This window comes from Megalobrama amblycephala, linkage group LG19, assembly GCF_018812025.1.
Source record: "Megalobrama amblycephala isolate DHTTF-2021 linkage group LG19, ASM1881202v1, whole genome shotgun sequence".
NCBI lineage: Eukaryota > Metazoa > Chordata > Actinopteri > Cypriniformes > Xenocyprididae > Megalobrama > Megalobrama amblycephala.
In genome coordinates this window covers 23,218,711-23,234,322 of record NC_063062.1, presented here as the reverse complement: position 1 = coordinate 23,234,322, position 15,612 = coordinate 23,218,711, and the positions used below count along the sequence as shown (strand labels likewise).

General features: G+C 39.6%; 1 protein-coding gene across 1 annotated transcript; it reads left to right on the top strand.

The window, feature by feature from the left end:
- The first annotated feature begins 11,008 nt into the window (after window positions 1-11,008).
- Window positions 11,009-15,612, top strand: LOC125254794 (extracellular calcium-sensing receptor-like). The gene is made up of 6 exons (XM_048169622.1): window positions 11,009-11,257; window positions 11,540-11,831; window positions 12,004-12,825; window positions 12,917-13,144; window positions 13,333-13,456; window positions 13,532-15,612. Exons 1-6 carry the CDS (start codon window positions 11,046-11,048, stop codon window positions 14,443-14,445), a joined length of 2,592 nt encoding a protein of 863 aa, XP_048025579.1. The 5' UTR covers window positions 11,009-11,045; the 3' UTR covers window positions 14,446-15,612.

Genomic DNA, 15,612 nt, shown 5'->3' with positions numbered 1-15,612 from the left:
TTTGAGTTGTTTTGTCATCCATGCCTTTATTACATCGCGGCTGGATTACTGTAACTCCTTATATTATGGTATCACAAAGTCTCAAATCTCCCGACTTCAGTTAGTACAAAACGCCACAGCTAAATTCTTAAAGGGTTTCAAAAAATTTGATCATGTTACACCTCTTTTAAGATCATTACATTGGTTGCCTATAGAGTTCCGTATTGAGTTTAAAATTTTGTTATTAGTGTACAAATCGTTAAATAATCTTGCTCCCCCATATTTATCTACTCAATTCCACTTGTATAGCTCAAATAGGAGCCTTCGATCAAATGATCGATTTCTTCTTCATATTCCAAAAGCCCGTTTAAAGACAAGAGGAAATCGTGCTTTGGCTGTAGCCGGCCCTACTCTCTGGAATAAACTACCCCTCGAAATTAAATTGGCCCCTACTGTATCAGAATTTAAAATCAGGTTAAAAACCTTTCTTTTTAATTTGGCTTTAATTGAATTACTTTTTTTTTTTTTTTTTTTTTTTTTTTTTTTGTATTTTGTTATTTGTATTGCTTGCATGGTCTTTCGGTTTTTACTTGAATTATGATGTGATTTGATCTTGAATTATGATATGTTTTATTATTTTGTTTTTTGATCTTGTTCAGCACTTTGGTAGGTTCTACCTTGTTTAAAGCGCTTTATAAATAAAGTAACTTGAACTTGAACTTGAACTTGTTCTGTTTAGTTCATGTTTAGAGTTTTTCTTTGGTCACATGTTCCCCTTTGTTTTCAGTTTCCCGCCACTTGTTTGTTACTATGGTTTCTGATTTGATTAGTGTTTGAGTTCAGCTGTGTCCTGTTAATTAGTATCGTTAGAGCTTCTGTTCACCTTGTATTTAAGCCCTGTGTTTGTTCAGTTCCTGAGACCAAAGGACGCCTGTCTGGAGATGGGCCTCGGGGGAACTTCCTGGATTTCGTTGAGTGGGTACTGGTCCACAACGGATCCCCCTTGACCATCATGGAGAGTGAGGAGGAAACCAAAGCCCCTGCCTGTGAGCTTGGTCGCAAGATGGCCGCCACCACACCTGAGCACTCGGGCAAGATGGCCGCCGCCACGGCTCTGTGTCTTCCCCTTGCCCCAGATCTAGTCCCTGACCTCACTCCGGTGATGGTTCCCATGCCCTACCCGAGCCCAGAGAGGGTCCCAGTCTCTGCCCCGAGCCCAGAAGGGGCTCCTGTCTCCACCCCTGTCTCCGCCCTGAGCCCAGAGGGGGCTCCAGTCTCCGCCCCTGTCTCCACCCCGAGCCCAGAGGGGGCTCCTGTCTCCGCCCACATCTCTGCCCCGAGCCCAGAGGGGACTCCAGCCCACGAGCCCATTGATGGGAACCTGATAGGCCCTCCCAAGAAAATTTTGGGGGGGTGCAGAAAGTCTACCATAGTGGCCAAGAGGGGTTTCCAGAAGAAGGCCACGGAGGCAGCGTTGCCGTGGCCCCCCGAACTGCCGGTGCCGCCCTGGCCCCCCGAACTGGAGGATTCCTGTCCTGATTAGCCATGCCCTTGCCGGCCTCCAGAGGGCCCACCCTCCCACCCCTGTTAATATTATACGGCACGGGACGCGCCTTCTGGGAGGGCAAGGTAATGTCACGGTTTGAGTTGTTTTGTTCTGTTTAGTTCATGTTTAGAGTTTTTCTTTGGTCACATGTTCCCCTTTGTTTTCAGTTTTCTGCCACTTGTTTGTTACTATGATTTCTGATTTGATTAGTGTTTGAGTTCAGCTGTGTCCTGTTAGTTAGTATCGTTAGAGCTTATGTTCACCTTGTATTTAAGCCCTGTGTTTGTTCAGTTCCTTTGTCAGTTCTCTGTTGCATAAAGTTTGTTGTTCTGTTCTTATCTGAGTTTGTTTAGTTATAATAAGTACTGCTGCATTTAGATCCTGCTTCCTTGCTTGCTGCAACTGACTGTTACAATAACATGCTATGCTAACTTAACTGCTAACATAGCTTATGGTTAAAGGAAGACTCTTTTGAAATAGGCTAATTTTCCAACTCACCTAGAGTTAAACAGTTGAGTTTTACCGTTTTGGAATCCGTTCAGCCGATCTCCAGGTCTGGCGGTACCACTTTTAGCTTAGCATAGTTCATTGATTCTGATTTAGACCATTAGCATCATGTTCAATGACCAAAGAGTTTCGATATTTTTTCCTATTTAAAACTTGACTCTTCTGTAGTTACATGTACTAAGACCAACAGAAAATGAAAAGTTGTGATTTTCTAGGCCGATATGGCAAGGAACTATACTCCCATGCTGCCGTACCATGGGTGCAGCAGGCACAATGATATTATGCACCGCCTGAAAATAGTCCCCAGCTTGGTAACTTTCAGTGTGACTGGCACTATGTTTGTGTAGTTGCGGAGTTGCAGCTGGCAAATTAGGTAGTGGATTTACCTGTGTGCGATTAGCCATGGTTCTGTGCGTTGTAAAGTGATGTAATAGTAAGTCGAAGGTGTACTCTACCATCATGTTTCACAGAATACCAACGAAACAAAGTAATCAATGGTTGTCTGCTTTGAACATAGATCTCAAAACACTGGTAGAATTAATCACGAAAAGGCGTGTTTTCTCAAAGCACTTTGGACAAATAGTCACAGATGACTATTTGGAAATCATGGACAGTGTTACCCATACCATGGTACGGCATGTAAAGGATTCGGCCATCCCAACAATCTTCAGAGTACAGACAGGATCAAAGATCTGGTTTTTGAACGACCAGATAGAAAAAGCACTGCTGTTGTTGTTAGCTACTGAAATGCAATCACTGAGGGCTATGTTTGCTCGATCATTTGGCTTATACAGTATATAACGTTGTTTACCTTTCGAATCTTGTAAATTCACAGTCCCCTGCCCTGTTTAACTCAGTTTCCAGTTTTAGACTAATAATATTGCCCCTCCTGCCTATTATGAGCATGTGTTCAGAGCCTGCTGCCTTTGCTCCATTCACAAGCCCCTCCACCTCTACTACAGGAAGCACTTCAAGCAGCTCTGAACATCCCAGAGGATGGAAGGAGAGAAAGTGGATTGTGAATGAGTCCAAACTCATGGAGCTCTTCAAAAAATGCTCCACTTGTGGAGCTCTGATCTCCGAGGCAGACCAGACCATAAAAACAATTGGTAGCCGAATCACCGTGAGCTGGAAATGCTAAAACAGACACACTGGACATTGGGAATCATGTCCAAACACACGTGGAATGCCGGAAAACAACGTACTAGCAGCAGCTGCCACACTCTTCACTGGTGCTACGTTTACAGACATCGCTGACTGGGCTGGGCTCTTGAACTTGCAGCTGCCCCAAAAAAACATCATACTACAACATAGAGGCAAGCTACCTCATTCCGGTGATTGAAGCAGCATACAAGAAGCAAGAATACATCATAATAGCGCGACTAATCTGCCAGACTCAGGATGGTGAGGGAGTGCAGCTCTGCGGAGATGGGAGGAGTGACAGCCCTGGCCATTCATGCAAATATACAACCTATTCCTTCATGGATGACTCCACCAATCAGATAGTTGTTTTTGATCTGGTTCAGGTAAACAAATGGACACAACACTAGAATCAATTTACTGAAATGTTTTGTCTAAAATGTCATAATCTGTAAACTTGTTCCCTCTAGGTGTCCCAGGCCAGGAGTTCCATAGCAATGGAACCAATGGGGTTCAGGAAAGGGCTGGAGAGGCTCTTGGATGAAGGCATTGACATCAAAGTGATTACAACTGATAGACATCTATCCATCAGAAAATTGATGAGAGAGGAGTATCCTAACATCATACATCAGTTTGATCTATGGCATGTGGCAAAAGGTTAGTCTATTGGGCAGTAGAGCACAACCTGTAGATACTTGTGGGAATTTATAGGATTTGAACAATATTGATGCTACTGTCGATCCTGCTTTATCGGTCTGATTCTCTATCAATTCTCTTATCAAATCCTTTTGTAACACATGTGTCAATTAATATTGCACTTGTTACTAATATTATCATAGGCCAATAGGTTCGTCTATAGAGATGTAATGAAGACAACACTGGTTAAATAAAAGTAAGTATTTGTATTAAAATAAATTAGTAAAGCTGATTGTTAAAAGAAAAATTAAATAAAATGCTAATCAACAGTGTCACAATTTTGTTCAGTAACAACACAAGACTTTAACACTCAGTTCAATTGAAATAAAGTGAACAATTTCACCTGACTCTTTGGTTGTTCTGTTATTCTGTTGGGTGCACCCTCTAGGCTATATGGATGACCTAGAATACTACACCAATATCAATTTGCAAATAACATTCACAAAGTTCAGTTGTAACTTGTAACAGTTGACTCAAATCACAATTAACAAGAAAAATAAAGAAACAGTTGAAATAAATTCAAAAGAACAGTTCAATGAATCAGTTCCAAAATATTGTTTCTGAAAAGCTCAGATCAGAAAAATTTGTGTTCAAACAGTTCAGATGGAAAATTCCGTTCAAAAGATTCGAATCAATGATTCGGTTCAAAAGATTCGAATCAAAAGATTCAGTTCGAAGATTCGGTTCGGTGAATCGAAAGTTCGTTTGAATCGCGGAAAAACCGATTCTACAACTCCAAACAAAACAAAATCCGTTGGAAGGGAATTACTTGCAATTACTCAAATAAAGCTCACTTCCGTTGAAGAAACTAGCAGGAACTTAGAACTTTCCTACCAAATCCACAGGTGTTGGTTTGAACTCAACTCTCGCAATCAACGCTCAGTTCACTGGAGGCTCGCCATCATTAATCGTCACGCTGAATCGAACACAGTTCCAGCGTGGCACAAAAAACCTGACCTGCACATGCAACAGGCAGTATTTAGTTCACAACACACATTAAATTAACTGTTTTTAGTTCAACAGCAATCACATATTATTCTGTCAGCATTTACTGCTACATTTCTGTAACAAGTCAACAGTTTAGATAGCATTGTGCTACATAAACAAACAAAACCATTCTTTCAATATCATTAGCAACACAATATAACCATTTAGAACTCACATATACATATTTTAACGTGTTACACATCAGATTTCATCAGCATTTCATTTAGATAAAGAAATACGTTTTACTCTCCTTCAGTTTTAAACAGAAGTACACATTTAAACACATTTATGAAAGTTTACACATCAAAAATTTGTACTCACCAAATCCAAAGAAAATATTCCATAAAAATCTTTCTGATTTTATATTCACTGATAATTTTAACAACTTCTCAAAGTCACACTGCTGCTCGTTTCCCCAATCACGCAGAAAGAACTAAAATGGCGTTCCCCATCCAGCAACTAGCGTGGTGCCATAGACAGTAAAAGAAATGGACACAGCGACCCCATTGGAACTCAATTGAGAGAAGTGAAGCCCATTTTTAGCGATTTTTAGCACTTCCGTTTCTGACGCGCAGACTCAAACTAAGCTTGATGACGTCCGCAACCTGTCTGACAGATGTAAATCTTCTAGTAGCTGTGCGTGCAAACTGCCATTGTTAATCTTGCAGAGACGGCGAGCTTGAGCGGGGAGTTCTTTGGCGTGAGTGAGCAGGAGTAAGTATTCTGATTAATTATTTTGTATAGTATTTTAAAATGTAACGCCAGTACGCCATATTAAGATAATCACCCCGATTGCCTGCGAGCTTCTCCTCCTGTCTCTACGGTAATTTCTCTACTGTGCGACAGAGAGTCGAGTGGTTATGACGCAATCGTTAGCCTATTTTTACAAAAACTGTTTCTACGGGGCCATAATGTAACATGGAAGGTAATGGAGCCCTTTATACATTGTCGTGTATCTTTAGAAATAAATAATGGACAAATGGAGTCTTTAAACGCCTCAGATGTAAAGTTATTCACTGTCAAAGTGACGCCAAAATGAATGGGAGTCAATGGGGATGCTAACGCAAGTGAAGTTCTGCTACAAGATGGCGGCACCCGGCCGACTTCAACTTCCGGTCGACTTCCTTGGGCACTGGGTGGGACGGGACTTCAACAGAATACTCACATAATTGGACGGTTACTGACATGTCAATCATCACACTGACATGCATTTATCTTTGACTTTATAATTTTTTCCTTTCACTTTTCTACTCATCTGGTTAGTTTATTATTTGAACAAACTCATAAACTATTTTCTTTTAATAATTAATTAATTAAATTATACAGGGTTACACTTTCAGTAGAGAAGGTAGTCTACACAGGTTTTCAGTATCAACACATGAACCTATAATGTAGCCTATGTTACTACGATGGCTTATTAGAATAAGGTAAACAATGTAGGACTGTGTTGTCTATTTCAGTTCGACTTTCAAAACAACCAATTACCCATATCAATGACATTTCAAAAACATGCCGGCATTGATGGGAGGAATCAAAGTCAGACGCATAATATTTCAGTAGTTTGAAGGATTAGATTTTCAGTTCTACTTGATACCTGGTTCTCGATTCCCACCCCTAACGGTTAGGAAACGAGCCTTTTGTGTGTGCATTATCTGAAGTTGTCTTACAGTATAATAATGTACCCTTGTAATTCAGGAATAAAGAAGCTGGTTTCTGCATCTAATCGGAGGAATTGCAAAGAACTTACCCCTTGGGTGAAGAGTGTGAGCAACCACATGTGGTGGAGCTTTTGCTCATCCAAGGGAGATGCAATGGTACACAAGCATACACACACAACTCCTCACAAAATTAAAGTCTATTTGATTGCTCATATACATATTGCATAGAGGTGTAATGCATAGTGACATTGCTGGTTATCACAAATCGTGCATAGTAACTTAATGGCATGCAATAATTTAAATGTTTTCCAGATTCTTTAGAATGAATGTTAGTACTAAACCAATTTTCTGCCTGGGCTCTTATGTTATTGTCAGGAATTGCACAGACGATGGAAATCAATACTCCATCATATCTCAGGGGTTCATCGCTGGGAGGAAAATGGCATGGAGTACAAATGCTGCCATAAAGAGCTGACAAGAGACCAGCAAAAAAATGAAGAAATGGTTGTCTGTGGACTCCCCTGCCTACAAAGCCCTGGCTGTAATAGTTTTGGATACACGTCTACTGAAAGACCTGGAGCAAATGACGTTGTTCAAACACACAGGCATGTTTATGAAAAAGTTTTATGTGCAGGTAGTGTAATGGCCAACTAAATTATCATTTCATTAGGAAGTGTCTGTAAAGTGATTTAAAATGTGTAAGTATGGGAATGGTCCTTTGAAATCGCTTCAAAAGACACAAATATTGTATTGACCCCAGTCAGAACACAATGTCTGTCCTGCACAGATCAAATTTTCATACAGGTTATTGTTTGTTCTCTCTTTTTTTTTTTTTACTGTTTTACCAGGACAACTCAAGGTCTTTCATGATGCCCTGCTGAAATACTGTCAAATACTACAAAGCATCTACACTTTCAATATGCAGCAATGCAGGCACGCACAATGATGGCCATTATGGACCACAACAAAAAACACTCTATACAGCGAGAACAGGCAACGACAGAAAATGTTCCCCCAAGAGCTTTCTCCAGAGTGTTGTCTTTGTCCTGCCTAGCTGGTTGCTGCAGTTACAATTGGTGGTTGTTGAGCTGCTTAATATTCTACTTTGGTATTGTAGTGTTTTCTTTTATTTGCTCATTGTGATATTCTCCAACACTTACTTTTGCCATTTGAGTTAAAGAGATTCATACTATCCTTCACCTTTATCTGTTTGTTATTGTTTGGTTTATAGCTGCTACTATTAACATCCTGTTTAGCAGCTACTTAAATATTTGCTTATTTGTGTTTTGCTCATTTCTTTGTTTCTTTTGGAAGCTGTAGGGAGGTGGGCGCCATTTTTGTTTAACCCGGTATTCTTCTGTTTTGGGGCCAGGAAAGGAGTTAGGGTACAGTTCTGTTTTCTTTTCTTCTTCTTTGTTAGTTTAGTTAGAGGTTTAAATTACTTCAGTTAGATTGCATTTTTGTTTATTATTTTGGCTTTACCCTCTCCTGAAGCTATTGCTTCCTTTTTTCTTTTTTGTATTTTACTACTGTATCCTCTGTATTTTGTTCCACGAGCTGTGAAATAAACATCTTTTTTGGAAAACTTGTTGCTTGTGGTGCTATGGCAGGACTCAGATAAACGCTCTTTAAAATATTTTACTTTTGTTGCATCCACATTTACCCCTAGACATGTCTGGGATGTAACACTTTATAGTCCACCACAATGCAAAATGTCTTTGGACAGTAAGAAGCCATAAAACCTGAGTACTTGGAATGTAGGCCTACAGAACAGTCAAAGTACCTACAGTATATTTATTGTATCTTCTGCTTCTTGAAATACTACGTAAACTCCTGACTCTGATGGATATCTTCAGCGACTGGCACCAACCACACACGATGGCAATGGTTTTCGGTTGCCTCTTCTGAAAGTCTCTCCCTTCAGACCCCACTCCATAATGCGGTACAACACCAACCTGTATTGACTAAGATAGCACATCATAAATATTAGTTTGAAAATGCATGCTGACAGTATGCATTCTAAATCTTTGAGTCATGTGTTGTAATAATTGCAGGAATCACTTACTCTAGTGACAGCTAGCCATCAGGTCCACTCGGCATGGGACGTTTTTTCCAGTTTATCAAACCGAAAAAAAAATTTGACCTCTGCAGGATGCAGGAAAGCAATCTGCTTTCATCCTCCCTTCTGCCCCAGTCTGTTCAGCCACACTTTCTTGCCTTTCATGTTCCAAAAGTTCATCTTCAGTGTATTCCGGTTCAAATAGATACGGTTCAGGATCTGCACCAAAATAAATATCTTCTGAATCATCTCTCACAAATGTCTCCATGGTTGCAAGGCATGCTCCCTGTGCAAGCAGGTTGTCACATTGGTTATGTTGACGGACGTTAGCCTATTTTCAGGCGTTGCATATCATTACGCTGGAATGAGAGTATAGTTCCTTGCCATATCGGCCTAGAAAATCGCAACTTTTCATTTTCCGTCAGCCTTAGTACATGATGTAACTACAGAAGAGTCAAGTTTTAAATAGGAAAAATATCAAAACTCTTTGGTCTTTTTTGAGCGTGATGCTAATGATCCAATCAGAATCAATTAACTATGCTAAGCTATGCTAAAAGTGGTACCGCCAGACCCGGAGATCGACTGAACGGATTCCAAAACGGTAAAACTCAACTGTTTAACTCTAGGTGAGTTGGAAAATGAGCCTATTTAAAAAAATAAATAAAATTGAAGTGTTCCTTTAAGTTCAAAGCGGCTCAGTCCAAAGATCATCTGATCAGATTTTGGACAAAATGTGTAGGAGTAATGAAAAAACTGTTTTTCATTTACTTCAATATGGCAGACAGCTGTTTGCAATCACGTGGTTCTGGTGACGCGCGGAATTCAGTGAAAATTAGAATGGAAGAGATGGAGAAAAGTCCTTTCTGTGCTGGTTTGGAAAGGTATAAACAGAAAATCACAACATATGTTGGACGTGATCCTTATGTTATGAAGATAAGCGACTTTTCCAATGAATTGAAAGACTTGATTCCCATCGAGGAGGTAGATATAGAGAATGTAAAGCTGCCATCGCGCCACGTTCAGGTCTAGTCTGGGTTTGTTTATATCGCACTGCCTTTTTGCTAGGGGCAGTATTTTGAAAAGTCGCCATTGTAGGTCATTTATGCTGAATCGAGAATTGCAACAGGAGCTCACATCATCATTCAGGGAAAAAAACTTGATGGTGTAATACAATGTTCGTCTTTTCTATGTGTAAAAACACACTATGGGAAGCAGGCTGAGCAGGCCAACGACGTATTACTCAATGAAATCACATTACTGAGTGGTTTTGAAAGTTTCACATTTTGTTTTGGTGTAATAATTAACATTACATTTGCAAGTATGACTCTCACTCGGCTTGTGAATGAGCATAACTTGCACACGGCCACTTCAAAACTGTTCACGAGCATTTGCTGAAAAAAAAAAGTGTCGGAGTCTGTCCGCTAAATGCCCCTCCGATTCTCCTCCGTGGTCATATGGGAAAGTGAATATTTAAAAAGACAACATTAAAACTACACTTACATTTAACGTTACACCCTTCCAACAAAAAAATGGATCAACTTATGTCAGCTTGTTAAACATTTATTTATTTGGACATTTTCTACCACATGATGGCTGAAGCATCAGCGTGTGACGTTTTTCACGGTAACCAGATCAACTTAACTTTGTTTTGTCCCACTTTATATTAGATGGCCTTAACTACTATGTACCCTTTTTTTAAATAAAATATGTAATTGTTTATTGGGACAAAATAACTTATTTTGTTTACAGTAAGTGGTGTTGTTAAATATTGATTTTGTGTGTTTTATTTCCTTTGCTCCATATCAGTTGGAGTTTATCGTGTTGGGAGTTGTGGTATAAAGGGAGCTCCCATAATTAGTCAAGATCACTGTTGATCACTGTAAAGCTGTTTTGAAACAATCTGTATTGTAAAAAGTGCTATAAAAATACATACATAATAAAATAACCTGTGTGTTCACTCTATGTTTAGAAAGTTGTGTACCTGTGAAAGTTGTGTACCTGTGTTCTGTATATTTATATTAATTGTGGTTGTGGAAAAACTATTCAGTTTAGAGAAAAAGTAAGATTGAAGGTGCTTCTATGTGAAACAGCAAAAACAAACTCAAGCACCTAGAGGAAAATCTAGGAATATACTGACCTCTAGAGGAAAATGTAGGAATGTAGGCATACATTTGGACTAACCTACTTTATTTGTCTCATCTGTGGACAGTATAATATATGCAATATACAAGGCACCAGTGCTATTTTTTATTATTATTTGTTGTTTTATGAGCTCACCAGTAACACAGTAAAAAGCAAACACTAAAACAAGTGGCAGCTTTAAGGTGCCATTCATCAAACTATAATTTAAAGAGAAAAGTATTTCCTGATTTCCTGGGAGGTCTACTTGGCACCACCTGCTTTTTAAAAGCAACACCCCACACAGTCTTTATTATAAATAACAGCCATGTGGGTGAGCTAGCAAGAGATAGAGATGTGGATCGCTCTAAAAATCTGCCTGTATCTGTTCTTTAACTGTATCTCTGCAGCTTCAGTCCTCAGCTCAGGCATCTGTCAGCTCCAGGGACACTTCGGGATGTTCAAGGATGGAGATCTTATACTTGGAGGCCTGTTTGAGGTTCACTTCCTCACAGTGTTCCCAGAGCTGAGCTTCAGAATGGAACCGGAACCACCCTACTGTGAGCAGTGAGTCTGGGACAGACTGGACAAGGATAAAATTAAGAAAACTAAAAGCAAGCTACTTAACTGTCTTGTAATTATAAATTGATTCGTCAATATTAATTTTATCAATATTTATTTATTGCATTATTTATTTATTTATTTATTTTTTCATTTATTTATGACAGACAAAATCAGAGTCTGTAAATCAAATGAAGAGTGTATAATTTACAATAGGAGCATGTTGGTAACATCTCTCATACCATCAATTCAGAAACATTAAAATATTATTTCTCTTGCTTTTTATAGGTTTGATATGGCAAGTTTCCAGCAGGCACAGACTATGGCCTTTGCTATAGATGAGATCAATAAGAATCCAAATCTGCTTCCTAACATCACTCTTGGTTACCATCTTTATGACAATTGTGTAAAGTTGGGAGTGGCATTCAGAGCTGCTACAGCTCTGATTAGTGGGACAGAGGAGTCCTTCTCCAACCTAAACTGTGCTGGCCCACCACCAGTGATTGCTATTGTGGGGGATCCTGGGTCTACTCACTCAATTGCAATCTCCAGTGTACTGGGGCTGTTTAGAGTGCCTATGGTAAGTGTAAATGTGAAATACAAAATGTTTATTGTTCAATTTTAATTGAAAATGTAAAAATATAGTCTGCATGTCAAAGCTTCTAATTATTTATTTATCTTTTGCTTGTGTGTGAAATATCTCGTAATACACAGAAGAGTTATTTGCTGCTCGTTTGTGTCTCTTCTATAAGGTTAGCTACTTTGCCACCTGCTCCTGTTTGAGTAACAGGAAAAAGTACCCATCTTTCTTCAGAACAATACCCAGTGATGCCTTCCAAGTGCGGGCTATGGTACAGATCTTGAGGCATTTTGGATGGACCTGGGTTGGTCTCCTCTATAGCGATGACGACTACGGCATCCATGCCTCTCAGTCCTTCCACAAAGATGTGCAGCTATTTGGAGGTTGTGTTGGCTTTTCTGAAATGCTGCCTCGTGATAATAACCGTAGAGATATTCAGAGTATAGTGACAGTGATTCAGGCCTCTACAGCTAGAGTGGTGGTGGTGTTCTCCACAGAAGCCTATTTGTTACCACTAATGGATGAGGTGGCATTGCAAAATGTGACAGGCCGACAGTGGATTGCAAGTGAAGCTTGGGCTACTTCACCTGTGTTTCACACTCAGCGTCTTTTACCTTTTCTGGGGGGAACACTGGGCATCGCAATCAGGCGTGGGGAGATCCAGGGACTTCGTAAATTTCTGTATTACCTCCGCCCTGACAACAATCCAGGAAATAATATGGTAAGAATCTTCTGGGAAAATATGTTCGGGTGCAGTTTTGACACTGGAGGCAGAGAGGTAGAGGGAGAAAAAAAAGTGTGTACAGAGCAAGAAGATCTTAACAGAACAGAAACAGCATACACTGATGTATCAGAGCTAAGGGCATCTTATAATGCGTATAAAGCAGTTTATGCCCTTGCACATGCACTTCATGACCTGATGCAGTGTGAGGAGGGCAGAGGACCATTCAGTGGGAACAGATGTGCTGACATAACCAACCTGCAGCCCTGGCAGGTATAGCAGAAAATCTGCGTGAAATAATTCGACATGTTTATATACAAAATAGAAATACATATAACACCTGTCCTGTCTGTAACCTGTACAGGTAGTACATTACCTACAGAAAGTGAACTTCACCACTGGCTTTGGGGATCATGTGTCATTTGATGAGAATGGAGATGCTCTGGCCATCTATGATGTGATGAACTGGCAGCCGAGTTCAGATGGTGCAATAAGGGTCAGCACAGTTGGTGTGGTGAATGAAGGGGCTACAGTAGGGAAGGTGCTCATACTGAATGAGGATGAAATATTCTGGAACTTTGAGAACAAACAAGTAATTAAAATATGTTAATTTCAAAACTACTATTATTATACTTCAGTTTGTTATTATGCCCCCCCCCCAAAAAACAAACAAACAAACAAACAAACAAACAAACAAACACACACACACACACACACACACACACACACACACACACACACATCATTAATAAGAGTGATAACATATGTTGTGCTCCTTAGCCCCCACAGTCTGTGTGCAGTGAGAGTTGCCCCCCTGGCACCAGACGAGTCAGGAAGAAGGGACTTCCTGTCTGCTGTTTTGACTGCCTACCATGCAGAGATGGAGAGATTTCTAATATAAAAGGTAAATAAATCATATTCCAAAATGTTATTATATATTGAAAGAACATTTTCTTTTAAATTTTTGTTTTACACACAGATTCTATTGAATGCACAACATGTCCAGATGAGTTCTGGTCCAATCAAAATAAAGATCAATGTGTCCCCAAAGAAGTTGAGTTTCTGTCCTATAAGGAACCTCTGGGCATCTCTCTGACTACTGCTTCTCTGCTTGGCACCTGCTTATGTGCTCTTGTGATGGTCATCTTCTCTCATCACCGTAGTACTCCTGTAGTACGTGCTAACAATTCAGAGCTCAGCTTCCTATTGCTGTTGTCACTCAAACTGTGTTTTCTTTGTGTGCTACTATTCATCGGCCGGCCACAGGTTTGGACATGTCAGTTAAGACATGCTGCATTTGGCATAAGCTTTGTCCTGTGCGTCTCCAGTATCCTGGTCAAGACTATGGTGGTAATAGCTGTCTTCAAGTCATCTCGACCTGAGGGTAAAAGTGCTATGAAATGGTTTGGTGTACCTCAACAAAGAGGCACTGTCATGGCCCTAACTGCCCTTCAGATTCTGATATGCACAGTCTGGTTAACCACTGCATCCCCAACACCACATAAAAACAGCCAATATATCACCTCTAAAATAGTCTATGAATGTGCTATTGGCTCAGTGGCTGGTTTTTCTATGCTGCTGGGATACATTGGCCTCCTGGCAGCAGTAAGCTTCCTCTTAGCCTTCCTGGCAAGAAACCTTCCAGATAATTTTAATGAAGCCAAATTCATTACATTCAGTATGTTGATCTTCTGTGCTGTGTGGATTGCATTTATTCCAGCATATGTGAGCTCACCAGGGAAATATGCAGTGGCTGTGGAAATATTTGCTATTTTAGCTTCCAGTTTTGGATTATTGGTGGCCATATTTGCCCCAAAGTGCTACATCATCCTTTTACATCCAGAGAGAAACACTAAAAAAGCCATCATGGGAAGAGCCACACAAAAAAAATAATAATTTACATAAACTAGACATTTTTACATTGAGAAATAAAAAAAACTGTGAACTCTGATTAATATAAATATACAAGCAGCAACAAAACTTGTGTATGTTACATTTCACGTTTCTTGGTGTGTGTTCATAGTTAAATAAAGACTAAGACAATTTTCCAATTAATTTTAATAAATTAATCAAATTATTTGATAAAGAAACATGTATGTTGCAGATTACATGTTTACTGCTACACAGCAAAATCTTCAGTGTTAAACATACACTGCTCAGTTTTCGTATGGTCTCAATCTATAGAGAGTAAAATTAACACTGTTGTACTTGTAGCAGTGTTGTACTTAGTGAAATAAAGTAGTTCACTCTATAAGTGATGATTGACTATTAGTGATGACACAAGGGGCCTATACCATGAAATTTGTTTAGATGGATAGCCAGGTATATTTCAGTTTTGTTTTGTGCCAACCTTGGGTTGCAGGCACCATGAAAGTGGCCCAGCTTTTAGCTGTGTTCATCGCCACAATAACTTAAGCTCCACTGCTAACCTGCTCCGGTGTTCTGGGTAAGAGATCTCGAACCGAAACCAGACCAATCAGCAGTGAGCAAGGTGACACATGTCTGACACAAAAAAGTCACTCCCCTAGTTTCTCTTGCTCCAAATGAAAGGTCACTACATAGTAAAATATTTTAAAATACAAAATTGTCTGGCTAAAGCTATAATGATTATGTTCAGTTTTGATTTAGTTTATCTGTGTTCTGTTCCTTTTTGCCTGTGTTCCCTTTGCTAGTTTGTCTCCATGGTTTTTGATTGAGTTTGCATGTGTTTCTGGTTATGTTAATTATTCCTGTATGAATTTAAGCCCTGGTTTTCCCCAGTTCATTTGTCCAGTATCATCAGTGTTAATGTGGTTGTGTTTGATTAATTCTCCTGTAATCTCCTGAGGGTTCTTGATTATTTTATTAAAGACTATTTTTGTTCTCTATCTCTTTTGTCATGCATTTCACTACAGCCATACATGACAGAATAGGACCTAGAAAAGGTCTGTTTGCGGCGTTTTTCTTTCTTTTTTTGCTTCCCCCTCACTAATAGAACTACCTGCCATCCAACAGAGATTTTTTTGTGTGCTTCACTACAGCCACATATGACAATAGCAATGATTATATATTATAATTATT